This window comes from Eupeodes corollae, chromosome 3 (assembly GCF_945859685.1).
Source record: "Eupeodes corollae chromosome 3, idEupCoro1.1, whole genome shotgun sequence".
NCBI classification, from domain to species: Eukaryota; Metazoa; Arthropoda; class Insecta; order Diptera; family Syrphidae; genus Eupeodes; species Eupeodes corollae.
Genome location: NC_079149.1, coordinates 9450602 through 9476195, shown reverse-complemented (window position 1 = coordinate 9476195; position 25594 = coordinate 9450602). Strand labels below are relative to the sequence as shown.

The 25594-nt window shown below is 34.7% G+C and overlaps 1 protein-coding gene across 1 annotated transcript in view; it reads left to right on the top strand.

Moving 5' to 3' along the window:
- LOC129949265 (protein suppressor 2 of zeste) overlaps positions 1 to 23915 on the top strand; it is a 50977-nt gene extending 27062 nt beyond the window's left edge. Inside the window, exons 2-7 of the mRNA XM_056060615.1 lie at positions 7618 to 8176; positions 8243 to 8336; positions 8403 to 8564; positions 8719 to 8959; positions 9147 to 13167; positions 22433 to 23915. Coding sequence (XP_055916590.1) covers positions 7720 to 8176; positions 8243 to 8336; positions 8403 to 8564; positions 8719 to 8959; positions 9147 to 13160 — 4968 coding nt within the window. The 5' untranslated portion in view covers positions 7618 to 7719 and the 3' untranslated portion in view covers positions 13161 to 13167; positions 22433 to 23915. The remainder of the gene's footprint in view (positions 1 to 7617; positions 8177 to 8242; positions 8337 to 8402; positions 8565 to 8718; positions 8960 to 9146; positions 13168 to 22432) is intronic.
- The last annotated feature ends 1679 nt before the right edge of the window (positions 23916 to 25594 follow it).

Genomic DNA, 25594 nt, shown 5'->3' with positions numbered 1-25594 from the left:
GTGGCTAATCAGATATAATCAAAACTGACGTTTTATTCATATAGAAATAGAATTGGGGAGGGTAGCTTAGTGGTATGTTAAGTTTGCTAAAAAAAGGGGATGCATACGTTATTTTATTGTTTAAAAATACCATCAAAAATTCTTTCTGACGAAACGAATATTTTATTTATATGAAATTCTAGTAAACTAATTCAATTTTCAAAAATTGAATAACTTGTAAAAAAAAAATCGTCAAAGAACAATCGAGGAAATAACTTACTCAGACTTGTTAAGTCCGTTGGGAATCCCTTAAGGGGCGTAGGGTCTTTACTACGTCTACGCGCCATCGTGTAAGGTTTCCGGAGATGTGTTTCAGCTGCCTCCAAGTCTTGCCTAGTGACGCTGATTCCACCTCGACTGTCCTGCGCAATGTGCTTCTTCTTCTTAATTTTTGTGTGAGCGGATTCCACTGCAGTGCTTGACCTGCAATGCATTCGTTACCTTTTCGAAGTGTATGTCCAATCTATTTCCACTTACGTCTTCGTATTATAGATTCTATAGGTTCCTGACCTGTCCTTCTATAAACGACCTCATTTGATACAGGGTTTGGCCAGAAAATCCTTACAATGTTACGAAGACATCTATTCACGAAGGTTTGCAGCTTCCTTGTAATGGCTGAAGTAACCTTCCAAGTGTTGCAACCATAAAAAAGCACAGATGTAACATTTGTGTGAAATAGTCGCAGCTGGTAGAGCCATTCTTATTATCAGATGACGTCTTGTTCGGTTTCGCCTTCGATGGAAACGATACTTTCAAGGTATTGAAAGCCCTCCACTTTTTCCACCATTTGCGAGGAAATATTTATTTGAGAGGATGGTCGGGTTCCGAGGCTGATCATTTTTGTTTTGCCGGAATTAATGTTCAGCCCCACAACTTCTGCTTCTCTCTCCACACTTATTGTCATTTGATGGAGATCCATGATCCTATAAGAGAGTGAGCAAACACCGTCTGCGTAATCCAAGTGCTTTAAATAGGATGTCAAAGTTTATTGGATCCCTCCGCTGCGCGCAGTACATCGCTTATCACTTATCACCTACAAAAACAATATTGGTGACAGAACACAGCCCTGTCTGACTCCGCTTCGGATTTCGAAGTCATCTGGCAACCTACCATTGCATCGTGCAGAACGTGACACTTGGATCCATCATATGCTGCTTTAATAATAGCAAATAGTTTTTCTGGGATGCCTCTCCTCCGTAAAGCTAACCAGATGTAGTCCCTGTTGACGCCATCAAAGGCCTTCTCGAAGTCGATGAACAGCAGGTGTAGTGGTGATCGATATTCAACGCACTGTTCCATAACGATCCGCAGGGTGTTGATATGATCAATACAGGAGGATCCACCACGGAATCCTGCTTGGAATCGAGTGTGGCCCCAAGTTGTTCTCTGATGCGTTCCATAATGACTTTTGCTACTCTTTTGGCAACGGTAGGTAGAAAGCAAATTCCTCTCCAGTTTTCGCACTTTGTTAGATCTCCTTTTTTTGGGAGCTTCACGATAATTCCCTTCTTCCACTCATTGGGAAGCCTTCGGTGGTCCAGGCTTCTTCTTATGAGCGGATGAAGCAGTTCGCTTCTTGTAAAAGCTCTACGGGAATTCATTCAAGTCCTACAGCTTTGTTGTTTTTAAGTGCTTTATTTGCGACAACGATCTCATCTTTATTGGGAGGTTCGAGGATTAGTTTCTTCTGGCAATACAGAAGGCATCCGCTAAACGTTGTTTGTAAACACTCGGTTTAAAACTGAGGAAAAGTGTTCTTTCCACCTTCTGACTTGCTCATCCACCGAACCGAGTAAATAACTTAACTAAGTTATATTTGCTGTCAAAAGTCTTCTCGATTCTCAAGAAATATTCTTTATTGTTCAATTTCAAAAAGAATTAAAAAGCTAATTTGATTTTTAGGGTAGTGAATTATGTTATATTTCAATATCCTGCTCCCTCATTACGACTTGAAAAAAGTTCTCAGAAATAGACAACTTTTTAAAGAAAATGCAAATAAAAAATCTGATCTAGTCATGGTTTCAAACAAAAGCAATACATTAAACTAAATGTCAACAAATTGTAATAAAACGAAGGCAATAAATTAACACACAAAATACACGAGACAAAATTGTATTTAACGTAAAAAAGAATGAAATAATGTTTTATTTAAAATACTCATACGCCCGAGTGTACTGTGAACATTACGTAATTCTTGGAAGAGGATAATTTTATTTTTCACAATTTTTTGCTTCCATATGATATTTTAAATGCAGATGTTCAATATGTGTATAAAATTGGTCATTCACGACCAACTAAGGAATTTTTTCATAATTAACACATTTTCAAGGAAATTCAAGTAAAAAATCTGTGTTTGGTCATGATGATCTCAAAAAGCCATTAAAAACGTATACTTACAAATATAGGCAACTTAATATTAAGCAATTGTAAAAAACTTTTTCTATAAATATCGTTACAAATCTTTTACGATCAAATTGTATCCAAAGTAAGCAATCATAATTGTTTATTAAAAATTCAACATAAAAATGTACGTATACGCCCAAGTTAACCACTTTTGTTAAACTGCAATTAATGGCATTTTTAGGCTATACATCGTTAAGATATGTTTCCAAGGTTTTTTTTTCTAAGATTTTTTTTTCCATTTATTAAAGAGTGGTCGATTTTAAAATTTGTATAAAGAAGTTGTTTATAAAATACCAATAAGGTTTTATTTGTATTTGAGAGCATTCGAAAGGTCCAGTTTTTGGTGACTTTAATTTGACTTTTCTCACCTATTGTTTTGTCGGTGGTTTGCCGCTTATTGCATAAACCTGCTGCTTAAGAAATCAATACAAGAAAAAAGTCTAAAAAAGTCAAATCGCCTCGGCGCGTGTTAACTATGACAATAGCGCCTCCAGCTCATATTACACACTGAATATTAACTTTTTTTTGGATATATTGGTACCTCATGAAGCTAGCGTCATCGCTAAAGATGATGATTTTTCGACCAAAATTCGAACACCTCCAAAATCAATTAATCGAACAATCGCATGCCCAAATCGAGACGCGAAATTCGCTGTGTTTAGGTCTGCGACAGGCCGGAACAGTGGCGATAAATTCGTTTGAAGCGATTTATTTCAAAATTTAGTTCTTACATCGTCTTACAACGACCGCTCACACTTCCAAAAATCAATCGGTTGAAAAAAAAGAAAAAAATCCAATATTGATATGAAATTTCGGCGTTTCCGTTCCATTACAATTTTGAAAGAATTTTATTGTGATACAATTTTGCTTTTATTTTATGCTAAATTAGTTTAGCTTACAAATCTATTAGTCAAGGTTTTATGGCTGAAACACAAACACGCTCCAGCTTCGTCTGCGTTACGTTTCGTGGTTACTTTGAATTACACTTCCAATATGACATATCTAAAATGGCGCTTCTGTCATTAGCAGCTGTTAAATTTTCTCAAAATAAAAAAATATGAGTTTTGAAATCGAAAAAATTAAATTTATAGTTGAAGTAGCTTACACAGTCTATAATAGCCAATAGGAATCGCTCAAAAATCAAATATATTTTTTTTGTTGACATTTTTACAGCTGTTGAGCTGTCAGACAAAGCAAATGTTCAGCAAATTTGAACTAGAGCTTCCGTTTGTAGTCACATTACGCAACATTTCGTTATTTCCTTACGATTGTCAAACGAGGCGTGAGGTCGAAGCTTCATTGTGATAGCATGCATTGAATTTCTATGGCTGAACTCGTAAACGTCAGGCCAAGCCAAAGTTGAAGCGTGTTTGTGTTTCAGCCATTAATCATCACTTAATCAGTTTAAAAAGCTTTCATTTACATATAACGAAGCGTCCTACGCAAAACTGTTATCATCATTAAACGTTAAATATATCTCTTAAGGAAGATCTTCAAGGTCTGTTTTGACGAATTCATTTTTGTTTTGTATTTTTTTGCAAATTCACAAAAATTAACATATTCCATTTAAGTTTACTCTGAATGAACATTAAAAATCCCCATAACATATAAAACATCTTCATCGCGAAACCAACAAAATACAAACAAAATATGCAAATTTTGTATTTTGGTCATAAAATTATATAAAATATCTAAATTTGCTTAAGAACGTATAAATATGTTCTCCAAAACTCGGTCAATGTAAATTCGTTTCCGATGAAATCTATTTATTTTGTTTAAATTGCATTTCCAGTTAAAAGATTCTACATACGGACATACACAACACAAAGTATCTAAATGTATGGCAAACACTTTCAGTTCAAAACCATTGGTCTTTTGCTGATCCCCCCAATAAAAAAAAACGGTTTTCCATTCATCGTTATGTAGCTGTCGATAAAACAGCTTTGAGCAGCAGCAGCATCAACGCCAGAGACAGAAAAATTATTACGAAGATGTTCCGTAAGCCTCTTGGCTCCACAGTCCGTATTCGTATCGCAACACTCTTTCAAATATTTAAATGCAAATTACGTTGCTTCTCCGGTCGGTTTTTTTTTCTTCTTATTTTCTTGTTTCCTATTCCTTTCATCTTCACACCATCATCGTCTCGTCGCGTCGGTCATGTCGTCGTCGAAGTCGTTGCCGTTGTCGTCACTATAGCCGACGGCAGAGTGTCGTCGTAGTCGCCGTAACCGCGCCGCCGTCGATACACTTCAAATCTTTGACGTCAACTTGTCTTCTCTTATGCAGCACCTCTCGCTTAAAGCAAGTTACCGACGACGCGTCGCGTCGTAAAGAAAAGTGTTGGGTTAACATCAACTCTATCAACTGTGTGCGGTGCGTTGCATCATCTCAATGGCTTTGGTCACTTGCATGCGATAATCATCAGCATCGTAGCAGCATCAACCAAACACCTAAACCGAAACCAACTCTCCAATCTTAAACCATTCAACATTCAACACCGATCCGGCAGCCGCAATATCTCATCTTAACTCTTACTGTCATATAACGGATTTTATTGGATCGTTAATTATGAAGTCATTAATAGCAGAGAGGGAACTACTGTGTGGCTGGGTCAGTTGTAGTTTGCTAGAAGCTATCCACACGCTGGCCGCCGCGCCGCCGTTCGTAGCTGCTTCTGACATTTTTCCCCCAAGCCATACAGCTTCTGTCACATTTAAGCCACTTCTATTTGTTTTTCTGTCATTGATTGTGGGGCTATTTTATGTGTAGTCAAGTTAGTGCAGTTTGCAGCTTATAGCTATGTACCTAAGTGTCTTTAATTTTTGCGGTAGCAATAAGGCGTTTACTTGTTTTTCTGTATTTTTATTTTTCTCAAAGATGCTTCGATGTGGTTGTGGATTTGCGTCGTCGCTCGTTTCGTTTGTCGTGTCAGTAGTCCGAAGCAGACTTGATGCTGTTATGCAAATGGTATTCAGCAATGTATTTAAAAAGTATAAACTTTAGATCTTATGTGCCATGCTATAGACATCATCAGGGCAAGACTAAGCTATGGGGAGGCCTTTTGAGCATAAGAAAAAGAAAAAGGCTTTCGAATTTTCAAAATTTGAAAATGCAGTGCATGAGCTGTCAAAACTTGACAGGTAGTGTAGTATTGACGCAAAAGATCTCAACAAGATCTTGTATCATAGTCCTTCGTTAAGTTGAGTTTCTCTATTTCATGCTTGACAGATAGATGAGATTAAGAATTAGAGAATTTTTGTATAGTTCCAAAAACTTCAATGACGGTTTTTACACTTCTCCTATCTTATGAGCTTTCAAAATTTGACAGATAGCTCGCCTGTAGTTTTAGCGCAAAGATCTCAACAAGATCTTGTATCATAGTTCTTCGTTAAGTTGAGTTTCTCTATTTCATATTTGACAGATCGATGAGATTAAAGATAATAGAATTTCCTTATTGGTTCACAAACTTCAACGACGGTGATTACACTTCTCCTAAAGGCTACTCATTTTGACGTTTCGTCATTTTATTCCTTCTCCACTTGGTGGATGAAAAGAGATAGGAAATTGATGCAGACATTTTTAATCTCCTATACATTTTCAGAGAGTGAGATAAAATTACTTATCTGTCATCGTTGAATTTATTTGACTGTCTTACGTCAAATTGAAGTTATACACTTTTAGTTATTAGTTTAGTTTAGAAGAAATGAAATCGATAAAACGATTAATTTCGATATAATAAGCGGGAAATGATAGCTTCTAGATAATATCTCCAGAGTCACTTATTGAATTTAATTTGTTAAAAGGGGCGCCTTTTTTTAACGAAATAATCCAGTAAGAAAATGGAAAAACTCATTAATTTTAAGAAAATTTGTCATTTCTTTTATGATTTATGTTTTATGTAATTATGTTTTGCCAGAATATTTTCTCTGTTACGAAACTTGAAAACGGTCCTTAAAAATCACTCTTTGCCAGTATCTTCCTAAAATCTGGCACTGACTTCATTATTACTGTGCAGTGCTGTGCACATTTTGTCCTAAATCAACCATCTGAAATAAACGGTCTGAGGATGGGGAAGGTAAAGTAAAAAATAAATAAGAAACAACTCACAATAAGTATATCAGATCAGCTTAATAAGACGAAATATGAGATTTATTCCAGAGGTATTGAATGAATGAACGAAAGACTGACTGAAAAAGAGAACCTCATTCGAAATTAATGACAAGGAACAAATGACCAAAAAAATACTACTAAAGCTGTAATTAAAATTTGTTTGATAGAATGAAATGGTTTCATTTGAATGGTGTCAATGAATTAAATAGAATTTTTAAATCGCACTGGACCCAAATTAATTAAAAAATAAATCTCGTTATGTGAAGAAAAATCTTACAAAGCGACGACGACGTCTTGTGAGGTTATAGAACATAATTTAAGGACACTTGGGACACTTTTTAATGTTATTATTTAAAATTAATTTCAAGAATCCTATTGGAGTGTCTATTAAGGAGTTTTCTTTAAAAAAATCCTTAGGAGTAATATCTCCGTGGTTCATTTGGTGTGTTGACGTAGACGTATTAAGTATTTTTTTGCTTATGTAAATTCGTTTTTTAGTTAATAAATGCCCAAGTCAATTATATCAAGGAATTGCTTGGAATCCTACAAAACCAACATCTTATCAGCTATTAAATTGTAATATCTCATCAATTTCTAATATCTCGATTCAAACGAAAATGGATTAATACGAGGCTTAAATAGTCAATAAGCTCACAAAAAATATTGTGAGGTGGTGCAGAAATTGACATTTCTGATTTCGGAGATATTAGAAATCGTTTTCTCAGACTTCTTTTTTTACCATTTTTGAAAAAATGGTAGCACAAGTTACTGTTCAATATTTTACATATGTGTCACTCACGAATTAATTCGAACTTAGAGATATTACTTCAGAATCTTTTTGTAGGAAATTAGACAAATCCACCTAAAACTGAATTAATGATAAGAATGAAATCTCAAAGTCAGAAAAGATCTTTAGAGTAGAGAACTATAAGTTCTAGTATTTGTTGCTCAACTTTTTAATTTGATATTTTTGTATGAATGTTTGGATCTTCTCCTATAGACAAAAGTCCACTATTCTCTCAACTTTATATTCATATTTTGTTTCTTTTCTTCTTATTGTTCCAGATAGCCCAGCATAACTAAGGCTACTAGACCGCATCTTCGTTTACCAAGACGAAGTTACAGCAAACACAAACAAAACAAAATTCCTCTTCACGGTGCCTTATCATGCTAGATATGATAGCCGACTACCATAAAAGTAATATTTGCAAACGTGAAGATATCAGAGATCATCATACATCTTCAGCTTCACAAGCATTAAATTTAAATGGAGCTAATACAACAACAAATTTCCAACAACAATTGCATCTTCAGTCCACTTCTTCAAGTGCTGCAAATGCAAGAACTGTAACTACTTTAAATCCATTCACTCAATCGACAATGGACAAATCTACAATTGTCACGGCTGTTGGTTCTGCTTCAGGTAGTGATGCTGTTGAAACAACAATGATGAAGCCTCCATCAACAACATCTTCATCATCATCAGTAGAGCATCAAAAACAACAACAACAACAGCAACGCCGTCAAAAGCTTAAAGTCAAAGAATTCAATGACGTTATTGTGTGCAATTTATGTCGTGGATATTTGGTCAATGCAACTTCGGTAGATATTTGCGAGCATTCATGTAAGTATTGAGAGACACGAAAAGACTAAAAGAAAAGCAAGCTAACGTCAACCTCTTAAAATATAGATTGTCGATCCTGCATTGTGAAGTACTTGGAAACCGATAGCAATTGTCCAAATTGCAAGCCACAAATTCGATTCATCACTCTTAGCAATTTAAGGTGAGTTTCAATTATTTTTGCCTTTGCGTACTAAAATCCAATTCTCATATCCTGAAATTTATATAGATCTGATGATATCCTGCGTACCTTGGTATACAAACTCGTACCGGGTCTCATACAACAAGAACGGGAACGCCAGTTGCATTTCTGGAAATCCCTAGATTCGACATCTGACTGTGATATGTTAATGATGGAAGAGGAATTTATTTATCCTGCAGAACCAATAAGGTAAAAACATAGAATTCAATAGCTTCCTGAATGTTTCACCCGTCCCTTGTCAAGTCTCAACCCTTCACTTCATGTGTCCCTTTGTTCAAGTGCAAATAAAAAACCAATTATTCATCCTTTTGTCTTCGTTTTTTTTTCTTTTTGTTTCCAATAGTCTTTCACTGGAATACCATCCGGCATTGCTGGTGTCTTGCAACAAATCTCAAATCCCACCAGTGAGATATCTGCAGTGTCCTGCTGGAGTGACAGTTCATCATTTGAAGCGATTCCTTTGCTCCAAGTACGATATCGATCCGGATAACCAGAGGGTGGACATTGACATCATCTACGAGGACGAAATTTTGCCAGAAGATTTCAGTCTTATTGATGTTGGCTATTGCTATAACTGGAAAAGAGTGAGTTGTCCTTTTTTGCTTAAAACAAAAAAATATTTTGTCTCCTTTTTTAAAATCAACAAAAGGAATCCTTGTGACGTTAGAAAGAAAAAAAGTTTAAAACCGATAAAGAAAATTTATTGTTCTTTTGTTTTTCCATTTCTTCCTTTTTTCGTCTCGAAATCGCGCCTGATGGTAATGTGTTTAGGTTGCTCCAATGAGATTTTGCTATCGAATTCTTTTGCATAGCAACACGCCAGCGCCGGCAGTTTCTAAGACTACAACAACTCCGTCAACCACCCCCGCCACAACGAAGGTACTGGGGGAGAATAATCAAAACGATTCGGGCAGTCCAGAGGCTAAACGTGCCAAAAAGGCACTGACTGACAGTGAAATGATGATGGCACCTGCTGTGCCAATGAAAACGGTGAGGTTCGTTGAACCTGTGAGGAAAGCTGACAAAAATGGGGAGAACAGTAGGCAGGTTACCTATTCGGTATACAAATCCAAGTCGCTAGATATGAAAGATTCCACGCTTGGATACAACAACAATAATAACAACAATGAGATGGAACGGGAAAAGAACGAGAGTAGTGGGGCCATGAAGATGATCATAGCCCGAAAGCAGAGCCCTAAACGTTCCAACTCCGAAGAGTCTGTTTACAACATCACGAATGACTTCAAGAGCCTTCGAAGCAATGACATGCGTTACAGTGACTATGCAGTGACTTCAAATTCGACCAGTGGCAGTGGTAACCTAATACCGAAGACACCCAAGGACGAGTCGAAGCCTCCATCGGTTTCCAAGTGTGACATTGTGGTGAGTATTCCACAATCGCAGATCCACCGTTCGCCAAACTCTTCCGATGAAAGTATGGAGAATCTCTCATTGGCCGAGCTGAAGACGGCAGGAAAGAAACCATCTCCTTCGTCACCTGCGAACAGTCCACCAAAACCGAAGAACGTTCCTAAGCTCAAGATTGAGTTGAATAGCCCAAAGACTTCTAAAATAGCCATTCCGAAGCCGAAGTCAGCTGAGGTGCGGCAAGAACCGAAGAAGATATCCAAGCGTAAGTACTCCGTGGATGAGCAACCTCTGCCGGAAAAGATAGACTTGAAGACATATGCCAAGAATATTGGTTTGAAGCCAATCGACCCCGATAGACAAAAGGATCCCTTGGAATTGCCAAAACCAAAGACCAGCCCGGATGCTTCACCAATGTCGACTTCGTCATCGGCCAGCTCGTCGACCTCGAATGGAACATTCACGTTTATGGGCAAGGACGAATACCCTTCATTCCCTTCGTCGTCGTCACATAAGAAACGCAAGAAGAAGCACTCGAAGGAACCCAAAGATTCGAATGGAAAACGCAGGAAATTGCACGCTGAGATATCATCACAGCCAGAGAATGAGAGTCTCAAGATGAAAGTCAAAATTACCGGAAATCATCGGGCACACAAGGTCGAGAGTAGAAAATCGAGCAGCAGCAGTGATGATGTAATCGTCACAACGCCACCAACAAGCTTGAAGCTCCCTCCGCCAATGCCGGCAGAGCCTACCATGAACGGAAAACATCATACGAAGAAGCCCAAGCTAGCATACTCTCCACCATCATCGACAACTCCAAGTGCACCCTCAATTCCATCAGGTGCAAGTATGAACTTATCGAGTGCAATTCGACACGTTGAATCTTCGAAAAAGCTTAGTCAAACAAGCAACAAGGACTCTGAAGGTTCTAAGAAAGATTCAAAATCAAAAGACACAAAATTGAAAGACGGAAAGTCCAAAGATTCCAAGACTAAGGAGTCTTCTAAGTCTTCAAAAGACTCAAAATCAAGAGAGGGTCATAGTCAAAACAAAGAGATCAGTTCTAAGGAGATCAATTCAAAGGAGACCAGCTTAAAGGAGGCTATTTCTAAAGAATCCATCAACAAGGAAGACAGTTTAAAAGAAACCAATTCCTCCAAGGAAGGAAGTTCGAGGGACTTATCGTCGAAGGAAGCTAAATCAAAGCCCAGTAACGCTCCACAAATTATGACCACAATTCACACGAGAATTCCTTCGAAGCCCTCGCCACAGGTCTCATCCACAGGCACTGTAAAGTCGCCGGTGCCTATTTCTAAACCTCTCAGCAATATTCAGGAAATGAAAATACCGGCCTCGCCACCGCTTCCTCCTAGTCTCTTCAAAACAACCCCGCTTACCATCACAACCCTAACACCCACATCCACAACACCTGCCACTCCACCGCTTAAACCTGTGCCACGGGCTCCAGTGACCACACCCACACCTAACCCAACCCCGTCACTCCCGGTCCAACAGCCCAATCGTAATCCTCCGCCCTTGAAGCCACAATTTGCTGTGCCCCAAGCTCCACCAAAACAAATGCCCCATCCCTCCCATAAACTGAGTCCCATCTCCTCGATAGCCAGTTCGGCGCACAAGCAAGCAGCTCAGCTTAAGAGGTCTGCAAGTCTTGACGGACCCCATCCGTCAATGTTGACGAAGCAACAGAAGAGTGAGCAGGATCGTCTGGTGCGCAAATCAGCTTATGGCCCCATGTTCCAGACTCAGCAACGCCCCATCAAGCCTTCAAACTCAGCGACTTCATCGGCTTCAGCGAAATCACACGACAAGCCTTTCTATACCTCTTCCATCGCCTCGAGCTACACTCATGAAATGAGCAAGCGCAAGCCGTTGCCAATGTTGATGCCACCTTCTTCGATCAGTGTTACGAAAATGTCCGAGAGTTTAAACGGAAAATTCACACATTCCTCAAGTTCTTCGGCTGTCACCATTACAAGCCAGAAGAAGTCCTACACAAGTCAAAACAACAATTCCAGTCAAATAAGCCAAAAGCCGGCGCTGGAAATTCTGAGGGTTCCTGCAGTTGGATCAGCATCAGAGCACCAGAAACCTGCATCTGTGAAGTCCAGTCCACCAAAAGCGACTCGACCACCTCCGGCACCAATTCCCTTGGTGAAGATCAAAAAATCCCAAAGCAGCCCCTCTGTGAGATCACCCGCCCTAACAGTAAGCACAAAGAGCACAACTGGCCATTCACAGGCTTCGCCACCAGGGCTTATCAGCATGCGAAGCATCATTCCCGCAATCGTGGCCAGTAAATCAGCAGCAACAATTGCCGAAAACGCCCCCAAGCAACCCGAAAGGCCTTCATCAGAAACCAATGGAAAGTCGTCTAAGGAAAAGTCGACACATTCCTCTTCATCTTCGTCGTCGTCGTCGACCTTAAAAGATCGCAGACCTTCATCACGAGATAACAGCGTGGAAATTCTGGACCTGTCTGGAAAACATTCGAATCATCATCCCAAACCCCCAACACCTCCAACACCAACAGCTGGCAATAGCCTCGAAGCAGCCCTCAATAAAATCAAACAAAACATGACTTCGAGCACGGTTCCCGACAGCATTGCCGCCTCGGCGAATAAGTCTTCAAAACTGGAGTCTTCAACCGACGACCTGCAGAACCTCCATTTGCTCTCTGAATCGGCAACAAATCGCGAAAAAATCGCCATCAAAACTCTCCCAAAGTTGAACGAGATCTCCAAAGTTCGAGCCGCACAAACTCCGGTTCGCCAGCAAAACGCCTCAGTTCGAAACATTCCGAATCCATCGGCGCTGGCTTTCCGAAATCAACCCCAGATTCCTATGCTCAACAGTATTAACAGCTTACCATCTTCTCCCACTCCAACCTCCCCCACCACTACTGGAGTAGTATCAGTGAAGCCCGAATTCAAAGCCCCAACACCACCAAATAACAGCCCCTCGAGCAGTACAAACCCTGGATCTCCGCCGAGGCTAAAGAAGAATCTAAATATTGAGCAAGTTGCCGCTAATCTTAATATGAGAGCAGCTGCGGCCGCTGATAAATCAGAGGCTCAAGCAACAGCAACAGCAACACCAACACCTGGACCATCATCAGCTCCATCGAGTGTTTCTACAACAAGTGTGACGAATTCTTCATCGAGTCGTCCATCGAGCTCGGGCCCAGCTGATAATTTTTCAAATAAACCAGCTGCTAAAACGACACTGGCGACATCGTCAAATGTGGTTTCCTCATCCTCGTCGGCTTCACCATCAATGGCGATAAGCCGAGAGCCTGCACCAGTACCAACTCAACCGAAGACTTCATTCAAGAGTATTTCTTCACTGGTTGCTTCATCTTCATCAAGTTCGACTGTTAGCGCTGGGACAGCTTAGATTTAAGGTAAGTTTTTTGATCTGTATCTATTCTTATGATTTAAGCCTTAAAGTTGGAAGAAGTATAGCTATACAAAGTTTTGAACAAGTTTTAAACCCCAATTTTATCCATGTTTAAAAAAGTCTTCAGCTCTTACAAGACCTGTCACCCTTTTAGAAAAGTCTTCCAATTTCTTCTAATTATATGTAACGCATCCCATCTTCTGGCAATCAAGTCTTTCCACTTAAACCAGCGTAGCGCTTAGCTGAAGTGGATTACTCTATATCACCAAAGAAACCGCCATATCATTGCCTTCTGCAGTCAACTCCAAGTCTGACTTTTCCTCCATTTCAAGTGTGCAAAACCTCGCAAGACATTTCCGCACTCTTGTGTCTGTTTTTTCTTCCGCACAAAAATTATTACAAAAGAGTAGAGAAGTTTTAGGAGAAACACAAGACGCAAAAAACCGGGCGTTAATGCAATGAGGCTGCTTGAAGCCTTAACTTATGGCTTAACAATTATTAAACTCGCACCACTATCCCCTTATTGCTTGTTGAAGAAACCAAGAAAAAAGAAAAGGCCTCAAGTCACCAGCATAAGCTTTAGCTTCAGCATTCAAATGGAATAGAAGAGACAGAGCGGGAAAAAAGAACTCTTAATCTCCACCTCGTTGTGCCTTTCGGCTGTCAACTTTATTTGTAGGCATAGGATACCGAAGTTAAAAGGAAATATACAAGCGAAACGAAGGCGCGCACGCGCTCATAAGCATGTCCCACTTGGTGCAATGAAACTGGCCTGTCTTGGCTTGGCTTTGCTTGGCCCGGTAAGACCAGACACACAACCAGCCGTCTACTTTATACTCGTACTTTGTGGGCTCCAGCTATACAAATCCAATGATTTATGGAGCAATTCTTGGAGGCTGGTTGTAGCTTGTGTGTAGTGTGCTCCATCCAAAGTCCAGCGTCCATCAAAGTGGGGTATCTACCTTACCTTACCATGCTTCTTATACTCCATACTCTGTATGTCCCACATAGCAGTGCTTGCTCTTGATGAGGTTGGTGGTGGGAGAGCATGAGTTGTATCCCTGTCTATCAATGGCAAGTGGATATATGCATGAAAGACAACCAGCGATGAATATATTGTTTACCTTCTACGTATATGGTCGCCAAAGAACGGATTTACGATTCCGACTCCAATCTGGGGCCATGAATAGAGAAAGAGGTTTTTTTTTGCAGAGAGACAAGACTTGATTTGGCACCTTTATACATAAAATGTATGAAGCTATGAAGGTAGGTGCTCCTAGTGTTGTTTTGCGATTCTTTTGATGCCAAAGAGGGTACTTTGATCGCTTTTTTCTGCGGCTTTTATACGCGCCATTTGAACTACATACCAATTTAATACTCTTTTTGAGGGTTGCCACTTAACATTTTCTCACTAAAATGTACTCGTATTGTTGATATTGACTGAACATTAAATCAGAGAGAGTTGAAAGTAAGCCTGTTTTTTGAGAACATTAAAGTATTTCAAAATATTTTGAAAAGCGGTTTTAGTCTCATACATAATATTTTTAAATTGGCAACACTGTTTCTAATGACAGAAGTTTTGACAGCTGGAAAATAGTTTTTGACCATTGTTTCATACAGTTTGTCAATATTCGACTTGTGTATATCAATTATCTTGTGCTGCTCACATTAGGTAGTGTCCACACTGGACGCTTACGAAATGTCAAAATCGAATGATATTTCATCAGTTATGACACTAGCCGCCATTTTGTTTTGTATTAGTTAAAAGTTTTTAAGAATTTTTTCATAAAATGGCAACACTTTCGAATTCTTTTGCACTTTGATTTGTTTTTATTCAGTTTAGTCGCCACCGTCATCGCATCGTTTCGCCGATTTCTCTTCTTCTTTTTTAGTCGTTGTTATTGTTGTTTTCATTTTATACGTTTCTCCAAACTTTTTGTATATCTGGATAGCTTCAATGGATTAACGAAACTGGCACAAGGTGCAAATTAAAATGTCAACGTCATGAAGTCGAGCAAATAATCGCTTTGGGTGCCGAACCGCCATCGTATACTCGACTCGTATCGTATAATGTATTGTACCGTGTGCCGACGCCATCCACCGCCACCGCCACGTAGTTTTGCTATTTTGTTTCTCAACTCATCATAGTCTTCTCGAAAATGATGATATGACGGCAGCAGCGGCTGTGGCGGCTATCGGTGGCGACGACGATGACGACAATGAATGTTTTGTTGGAAGTTTTTAAGTTATTATCATTATTTTGTTTTTATTTTCGGAGACAGCTTATGAAATATGAGCCCATACAATTTATGAACAAAATATGATGAAACCAAATAATCTACCTATACAATAGCTGACGAGACAGCTTTAAAAAAAGTTCAAATTTCATTCCGTCTAAAATGTTTACAAAAACAAACAAAATTTATAAATAAAATAAAAATAAAATAAAATATCACAACTTGGGTTGCATGAATTTGGTTTTAAAAATGGCGGATGATGACACTTGACGTTTCCATACTTTATTCGTACTTTTCGTTTACCTTTGCTTTCTATTTAAGGCTTAGTCGAAGTCAAGTAATAGCTTAAAAATGAATTTAAATATAGAATTTTAAACCTTATTTGACATTTCCTTAAGTATCAAAAATAATTATGTTTACTTAACGATGACTTTTCGTTCAGTTTTGACGTTTGAATTGATTTTGGGTAGATCAAATTTAAAAATCATTTTGACTCTTCCTTAAATGGACAACAAAAACTAACATTTGATAATTTTTTCGTTAGGTTTTGACATTAGATTTTTCCAAACTATGTTCATAATTAAATCGAAAATTTTGTTCAACAGTTTTTTCCAATCAAATATTTAATATTGAACTTTAGCTTCGAACTTTTTGTATTCATTTGTTAGAAATGAACAATTTTTGTAGCTCTTTCGAGAAAGTTAAACTACTGAACGAAACAAATTCAAATCAATCAAAAGAATATTCACTTAACGGTTATCAACGACCCACAAATGAACGAATATTCGTCATTAAGGGCCTTGCACATTAAATTATAAGAAACCAATTGACACCTTCTTTAGGATAATAAAATTTGCATTTTGTTCTCTAAAACAAGACAATTTTGTAAAAACAATTTGGTACTAACGAATTGCAGTGCGGTTTTTACGAACTGTCAAACTCTTTTCGCGTTCCACATACTATCCACACTGCAACGAATAAATTGTTCGCGCGCGCAACATAACCTCAACATTAAGCATCTTGCACATGAGCTACGAACTGCGAACCTTGGATGTTCGCATATTTTGACTTTTCTTTCACAGAAGAAGCTCAAAACTTCTTTAGAAACCAATTTTTAAACCATAAATTTTGTTTTAAAAACCATGAATCTGAAACGTAAAATTTGTTAAAAGTATCCAAATGTCTACATTAAATTCTATGTATGTTTCTTAATAAATCAAATACACATTACAGAAGAAAAAACAAAACCAAACAAATATTGAACACACCCCTAAAATACTCAAAATTTGACAGTTCTGTGAAGGAACTTAAGCTGTCACTCAAATTTTACATCCAAAAATCAGACTATTGAAAAAAGAAATTGGAATATTTTCATTGCAAGTTCTTCTGTGTTTTCCAACAGAGTTGCTTGAACTTGGACGCAATGGAAATGTAGCTTTACAAAATTCTAGCGGCTATTAAACAAACCCAATTACTCGTGATGAACAAACCCGCAAAAATGCCAAAATGTGCCATTAAAAATTTCAAGTTGATTAAACTTTGGTGACGGATATATTAGCTATTCTAGTTTCAGTCGCAGTTTTTAGTGATTTGTTCTATTTTAATTTGGATTATTTTTTTTTCACCTTTGAAAAAACTTTAAAAGTTCAAAATTGACAGGTAATGTTTTCTGTATTAATATGAATAGTTGTTTTTTAAACAAATAAATTAAATTAGATTTAAATTGATTGACTTGGGTGTTTCGAAGAACTGTCAGATTGACTTTGAAGAACTGTCAGATTTTCTTTAGGGTGTGTTCAAGAGCTTATACACAACACTTGAACAGAGATATAAATACAAAAATACCTCCATTCCATTAAGACCCGTAAATGATACTCACTCGTATAGAATCCTTAAAAAATATCGCAGGATGATACACTCTTTTACCTAAAACTGAAATTGAAACTGAAAATGGGAAATTAAATATAAATACAAAGCAAAGTAAAGTAAAAATCGACAACAAAAAATAAAATCACTGCAATCTATTTTCATCCGATAAAATCTAATGCTGCATTCTTCAAGCCCCCAGGGTTTCATCTTCTCTATATCGTTTCGTATCGTATCATAAATATTTTATAATGAATCCCACAGTGAACGCCGCGCCAGCGAGAGAAGATTTTTTGAACTTGTACAATTCCAGTATCATTTATATCACTGCCTATATAACATGTAATCCAGTGAAAATACTTTACCTTACTTTTTACCCCTCTCACTTGCTTCTGTACTTTTTTCACAAAAAAGGGTGTTGATGGGTTACTTTGGGGTATGAATTGAGGTGGAATTTTTCGAGTGTAAGATTTTTTGTTGTTGTTTTTTTTTTTTCGTTTCGTTTGCTATCTTTCTACTCCATTTTAATATTTAGTTAAAATCCCTCCGGCAACGTGGGATACGATCCTTGCTTTTTACATTTACAGTTTTTCTGCACTTTTACCTTCAAATGCCGTTGCTAACGTCCTCTTCGCCGTCGTCGTCATCTATCGTCCTTTTGGTGGTGTTCGTATATATAGAAGAGAGATAGAAGCTTGTTTGGGGGAGGATAATATTTGTTGGCTAGAGCTAGAGTAGTGTTGTACAGAAAAGTTTTTATGGTAGAGATGGCTAAAAGCCAGGAAGGGGGTTCGTCCTAGTTAAAAAGCTTGAAGGATGTAAGTAGGCGTCGTGATTCAAAGGATATAGACTTAACAAAAATACCTACAAAAAATATAAAAGAAAAAGAGAATAGAACATCATCGGACGACTACGAAGAGGACGACGACGACGATGACGATGGATTTCAAGGAGTAAATAAAAGTTGAATAGTGAAAGAGTTTACTCAGAGTTAAGGTATCTATAAACATAAATATATTATGCATCTAGCTAGCTACTTTTATAAGCTTATAAAGGGTGCAAGATGTGATATAGTTATAGTCACAAACATGTGATTATATATATGTACCTACTTTGTCTAACATTTCTCTTTTTCATTATATAAAGTCTTCGACCGTGAACAGAAAAATGAGTTCGACTGTAACTTAAGGACTTTTTTGTCTTTGAATTGAGAAGGTAATATATCTCTGATGGTCGTATATGTATACTTTATACTTACCTTTTGGTAGTAATTTAGACAGCCTTTGTTTTGAATCAAAAACAAACAAAAAATACAAAAAGACAAAGGTTGTTCCCATTAGTAAGAAATTATAATGAATACCAAGGCATGTAATAGTTTTTAAAGATAAGTACCAATGTTTGGAATACTCTTTTTGGGCTCACAATTAAGAAATCACAGAAATAAATACTGGAAATAGGGTTTGTCTAGTTTAAAAATAACCTGTGTTGAACTTAAACAGCTTAACTTAAACAGCAGGCAATTATATTTCACTTAGAAATTGAATTAAAGCTTATGATTTCAATTTACGTTTTAGATTGACACCATTGAACCTTCAATTTTAAAACACATAACAAAATTGAGTATGTATGTACGTATGTATGTGTATGTTCTTCAAAAAACACATTCACTTCTAATAGATATGATTTTCAAATGGTAAAATTGAATATATGTACATAGTTAATGTTTTAAAACGAAATTTAATGAAAATAAAATAAAATTTAGTTATGTTTCAAAAAATATCTGAACACATTTTCTTAACCATAAACAATTATTTAATTTTTTTTTTATTTTCTTCTCATATTCTAGGAAAATTATGTAACTTAAAAATGTCTTTTATTTTGAAGAGGATCAAGTATAATTTTGTATAAATTACTCGAAAAATATAGAATTATTTGAAGAACAAGAAAGGTTACAAAAATTTGTTTCGAACAGCTGATAAATTTGTAGAAAAGCGATGGAAAATATTGGGTACAAAATAATTTGGGTCAAAAAATGTGATAAATTCATATTTTTCTGTAGGAATTTTGTTTTAATTAGAAATCGAAATTTTAGAAAAACAGAGATATAAGAAAAAATCGTTTTTTAAATGTTTATCTAATTTTTTTTGATGAAACTATTTTTGAATCTGTTCTTTAAAAACAAGACATAAAGTATAATGATTATACTAAGTTAAATCTGAAATAACCTAAACATATCGGATTCCTTTAATAATAATATGAAATTTGTTTTTGAAGGCGATACTCGCCATACATTTTTCTAGCACATCAGGCCCCTTTAGAAATTCTAAAAACAATCAGGAACGGTATTTTTAGGTCTAAGTTAAAAATATCTCCTAACAATAAATTGTAAAAAAAGATTTTGGGAAATACATATTTGATCTTGTAGATACAAAATTTAAAATTTTATACATTTAACAGGATTTTAAACCGTTAAATGGGATATTTTGGATTCACCAAGCGTTTTTAAAGTAAACAAGCTTTTAAACACCTTTTAAAACTAAATGCCCATTTTTGGTCATTAAATTTTAAAAGTGTCATTAAAAAATGAATATGACAGATTGACCGCTCATGATTTGTTTGGTAAAATTTGTATTCTCAATATTTGGAGATACCGAATGAATAGGTAAACAAATTCAACATGGCAATACTAATTTCAATATCATTTTTATGATTTTAATTCTTTATTAAAATATTAGATTGGTCATCTTCATGTGACGAAGAAGAACAACATATAGTTATTGACTTCAAAATGAGGTTTCGACTTTCCAAAGCATCTATGGATCAGTTGTTGAGTTTGTTTGGTAGTCATTTAGAGCATAAAACTAACCGAAATAAACCCGTCAGTGCATTAAACCAAGTGCTTATAACTTACGATTTTATGCCACTGGATCTTTCCAAATCTGTGTCGGAGATATATTTAAAAAAAATCAACTGTTTGCCGCATCGTAGAAAAAGTAACCCATTATATAGCATTAATGGTACCGCAATTTATTTCACTTCCTACTGATCGTCATATTATAATGAACGTTCAAAACAAATTCTACGGTTTGGCTAGACTTCTATATTGTTGTGTTTTGCGATACTTGTCAGTTATTTCAACACATAATGGTTTCTCATTTTTTCTTACACGATTCGCTTAAAAGAAAGGAAAAAGGTGTTTTATTTTTACTCTATTTTAACAAAAATATCCCTGAAAGTTCCCATTTAAAGCGTGGTGAAACTGACAAAATTTAAAGGCCTTTTAGTGTGTGTTTATGAAATCGTAGGTTAGTTTCCGGAAATACTTATTATTATTATGCTATATTTAACAAACCTTGAATTTAATACTTTAACAGTAATAGTTTTTGGAATTAATTTTTAGTGCTGGTTTTGAATCCAAACTTTGATTTCAAATATTTGCTAAAGTTTTCAAAATTCCAAATTCTCAACATTATTTCTATAGTTTTAATATATTTTAAAATCTTAATATAATAGAATTGTTTAGACAAGAGATATGCTACAAAAATAAAACTTAATTACAAACCGTTTTGCCTTTTTCTGTTGAAAACTTTTTTAGTGTGATTGGTTTAAGCTTTTCTTTTAGATTTTTGTAAGACAGGTGCAATCTAAGAATATGGGAATTTTCGAAAACTATGTAAAATACTATAAATATTTGAACTGAATATTGACAAAAGGTATTATAGATTTTTAAAACCGTCACGGATTTTTATTGAAAAAGACTCTTTCAAAAATTTAGACAGCCTCAAAATGTTTTATGCACTAACTGGTTTTTATCGAATTTAAAAAAATAATGTCTCAAAAATATGACGTGATATCTTAATTTTACTATCAAAACTCATTGAAAAAGTACAATTTTATTGCCAGCAAGAAAACCTTCTTGCTACTTCACTACACTACTTCTTACACCACTTTTTAACTTTCAAAGACCGCTTTTTTCATCAAATTAGTTTAGAAATTTTATTTAGTGTTTGTTGTTCAAAAGTGTTGGCAATATTTTAAAAAATAATTTGATTTTTATTTAAAAGTTTCAACAAATAGAAGTTTTCGTTTTGAAGCCAGATTTAGCTTTTAATAAAAACAAAACTTAAAACTGTGAACTGTTTTAAAGTCAAACACACATTTTAAAAAATGTAGAATTTCAGCTTAACTCCAATAGATATAGATGTTTAGATTTAAGTCTGAGTTTTATATGTAAAGAAAAGACTTGAATATTAAATTTAACCTATAGTCAAAAAATACTTTAAATTACAAACAAAACTTAATTTGTATTATTCAAACAATTTCGTTAAATATTTTATGGTGTTAGTTTTAGAAAAAAATTAACAATTACTAAATTATCAATTCGGAATCATGCTTAGAATATTTTAATTTTTTGTTTCAATTTTGTTAAGTTCTTTAAAAATTACAGCGAATTTAAGATTTGTATAGGAAAAAAAACACATTTTTTTAATATTTTCTTCTGATTTTCAAAAAATTGATATCTAGTATTTATTTTCATTTACTTAAGAAGTTGAATGTTTCAAAAAAAAACATTCTGTTTTTAAAAACCGAATACAATTTTGGGCTTCAAAATCATATCTAAAAGACGCTTTAACTTGAAGTGCCTTTGGCTTTTAGAGTATGTTTCTCGATTAAATTGTTCATTTGAAATTTTTGTAACAATTTAAATTTATGATAGTTAAATAACTGCCACCGCATTGTTATCTACTCACCTAAATCCAATAAAAATATATCTCTTGTTTTGTATTTTGTTCATCTACTCTGATTTAACAATTTAATTAAATAAAAATATCCAAAAATCCCAAACTCATTCAAACAAAAATATATCTAATATCCTCAACGCATTCAACCCGAAACAAAATACCTTACCAACTATATATTCGCCTCAAACAAAAAAAAAACGACAAAACTTGTTCAAACTTTGCCGCCATGAATAATTCATAAAATTCTTCTATATATGCTGTTGTAGATTGTATAGCTAGGTATATAATATATATTTGCTACACTTCTTCCTTTTATTTTTTGTAAGGGTCTTCCTTCTTTTATAACCTATATCACCACCACACAAATTTCTTCTAATAAATCTAATGCTTATAAATTTTATTTTTTGTTTCTTCCTAATTACAGGATACACTGCATTGTTAAAAGAGATCCTTTTCCGCAATACATATATATAAAGAGAGATACCTACAAAAGAGGCATACATATTATCATAATTTTTTTTTCGTCCTTCTTCCTTCTTCGGAACTCAAACGATAAATGGAAGAAGGAATTGTAGTATAGAACAAAAACAAAAAAATAAGAAGAAGAAGAGAAAGAGAAAGACTCAAAATCACTTGACATGGTTAAAAGGACACCCTCATATATGCATGATAGACACAAATACATAGAGATACACGTCATCCACTGCACACCCACAACTTTCGGCTACCAGTTACATACATCCTCGTCCTAGAACCAAACCCGTGTAGAAAGTATGTTTTTTGTTATCTTCATCGCATCGATAAAAAGGAGCATTTGTGGGGGAGGACGAGCCATTTAGTTGGATTTACAATAATTTCTTCAAGGACTAACAAAAGTGTATCGGCAACTACGGCTCTACTAGAAGGAAACAGCAGGAGGTACAAAAACTAAAGTATAAAGAAATCATATTGTGGTTTGCCGTATGCCCAAAAGGATACAAAATAAAAAAGAAAAAGAAAACGTGTGTAGTGGCACAAGGATATTTTATTGTTATTTTCCTTTTTTCTTGAATTTTATACCTTTTTTGTTACGATATTTCCTTCCCAAAAATAACTTTATCTATCGATTTTACCTACTTTTTATTTTTAAACAACCTCAATTCTACGCCCCATATTATTTGATCTGTTATCTAGTTATCTATACAAGTCTAAGCATAAAATTATAAATATATTAACACAAAATAATCATTTAAATTATAAGTTTTTTGTTTTGTTTTAATTTACTAAAAAAAAAATAATGTGATGTGTAGCACATCAAATGTACTGGCACAACCCTCTTTAAACAAATAAGAACAAAAAAGTAATAAAATTAAATAAATAAAAACAATAAAACAAACAAGAAATGTGTAAATTAGATTAGATTTATAGTGTTTAGCATTTTAGCAGATTCAAAAACAGGATAGAGATACAAATTATATAGTGAAAGTGTGAGATACAATAAAAATGAAAAATAAATAATAATAATAAAATCCAAGAGATACATTTTAACACCCAGTGTTGGTTGTTCTATTTTGTTTTTCTTGGTATCTATCTAAATGTTAATAATAAATAATAAAATAAAATTCTCTCTCTACAACTACTGACACACTTATAAATATTTAAATTAAAACCACTCAACTTTGGCGGGAAAAATATCAACAACAACAAAATAAAAATTAAAATATAATAATTCTGGTGTCGGCGGCGACGTCGAGCGGCATATGAAATAAATTAATTTATTTATGTTATTTCGTATTTTAATTTGTTATCGCTTTCTCGGCCATGTGATTTGTTTCAAGTGTCAGTTAGTTGTTGATTAACAAAAAATAATAATAAAATAGTTTAGATGAAGAGAGAGGGCAACGAATGAATGATAAATTAATTTGATTGGAATAAATGAAAGAAAATAAAAAAAAAAAAACAAAACAAGAAACATGAGTTAAGATAATGAATCTTTTTAGAAATAATAAGTATATAATATACATATAGTTAGTAATTAAAAACAAAAAATAAACACACCCATAAATGTTATAACAATATCTAATTATAATTCTTAAGAAATAACAAAAACACAAACCTTGTACCTATATCATGTATATGTATATTTATTGCTTAACTAATTTAATTATGCATAATTTTAATCTTTTAATATTTCTTTTTTGTTTGTTAATTTATATAAAAATATATATTATATAGAATTGCTCTTAGGTTGTTTAGTTTTTTTTTCTTGAATAATTTGAATATTTTAAATAATTTTTCAAAAAATAAGAAAAATAAATATTATTTTGAATGTATGTATGACGGGCTTGCAATTTCCTAAAAGTAATTAAATAGTATGTGTATATTATTATATTTCCGAATATTATATTCTCATTTAATTAATTATTATATTATATTATTATGGATACCTAAATTAAAACAAAGTTTTTTTTTCTGAAAATTAAAATTTAAAAAATAATAATAATATTATTTAGATTAAAGAAATTGTGTAAAATAAACAAAAATATTTAAATAATATTTCTCGATTGTATTATATAATATTATATTAATTCTGTTTTATTCCTTAAAAAGATTTTATTTATAAACAAAATTTAAAAAAACAAAAAAAAGAACTACTTACAATTAAAAGAAACAAATAATGTAATCAAAGCAAAATAATATGATATTATACCTTAATTATAATGGAATATTAAAATAAAAATAAATGTCATTTAGCAAAACAAAAAAATAAAATAAACATATAATATTAAAAAAAAAATTAAAAGTTTCGTATGTTTTTATTTGGAGAAGTTTGTTCAAAAATATGGGAAGTTTGGTTTTCTGTGGAGTTTTATTTAGCTCTTTGGAGTTTCAAAAAAATAAAAGAACGAAAACCGTCACCAAAATAAGAACAATTTCTGGTAAGTATGCGAAACTAAGAGAGGTTCTAAATAAAATAATTAGTAGCAAATGTTTAATTAGCTCAGAGTTTCGAAATAGGCGAAAACGATAAACGATCCTTTTCAATGAATTGTTCATTATCATTTGATTTAAACAAGCTAGAAAGACTTTAAACGGACATATTGGACTCATTAAATGTTTGCATGACCACAAATTACGGCACAAAATACTACAATGTCCCAAAAATTTTCATTTGTAAGCTCTACGACTTCCTCGGTTCCTACGCTTGTTTTTAATGATACTCCTTTTGTAAGTTGCATTAATAAAACAGTTTGCTGTTAATTCGATGCTGCCAACGAGTGACATGACTCCTTCTGTTCTTGAAAGCGTAAACTATTTTTATGGGACAAATCTTCTTTTTGCTTTCGTACAGTTGCTAGACTACTAAGAGATCTTGACATTCATAAATCCGCCGGCCCGGATAGTATCCCCGGTAATGTTCCGAAGAGGTGTTCTTCAACGCTAGCAAAACCAATGTGTCTTTTTTTTTCTATTTGTCCTATTCTACTGGTCTCTTTCGGAGTGGATGGGAAACTCCATTTGTCCATTATGTCCCTATAAAAGGTGAATCTTCATCCCCCTCTAACTATCGTCCAGTTGCACTTACGTACTTTCCTTTCAAGGTCAT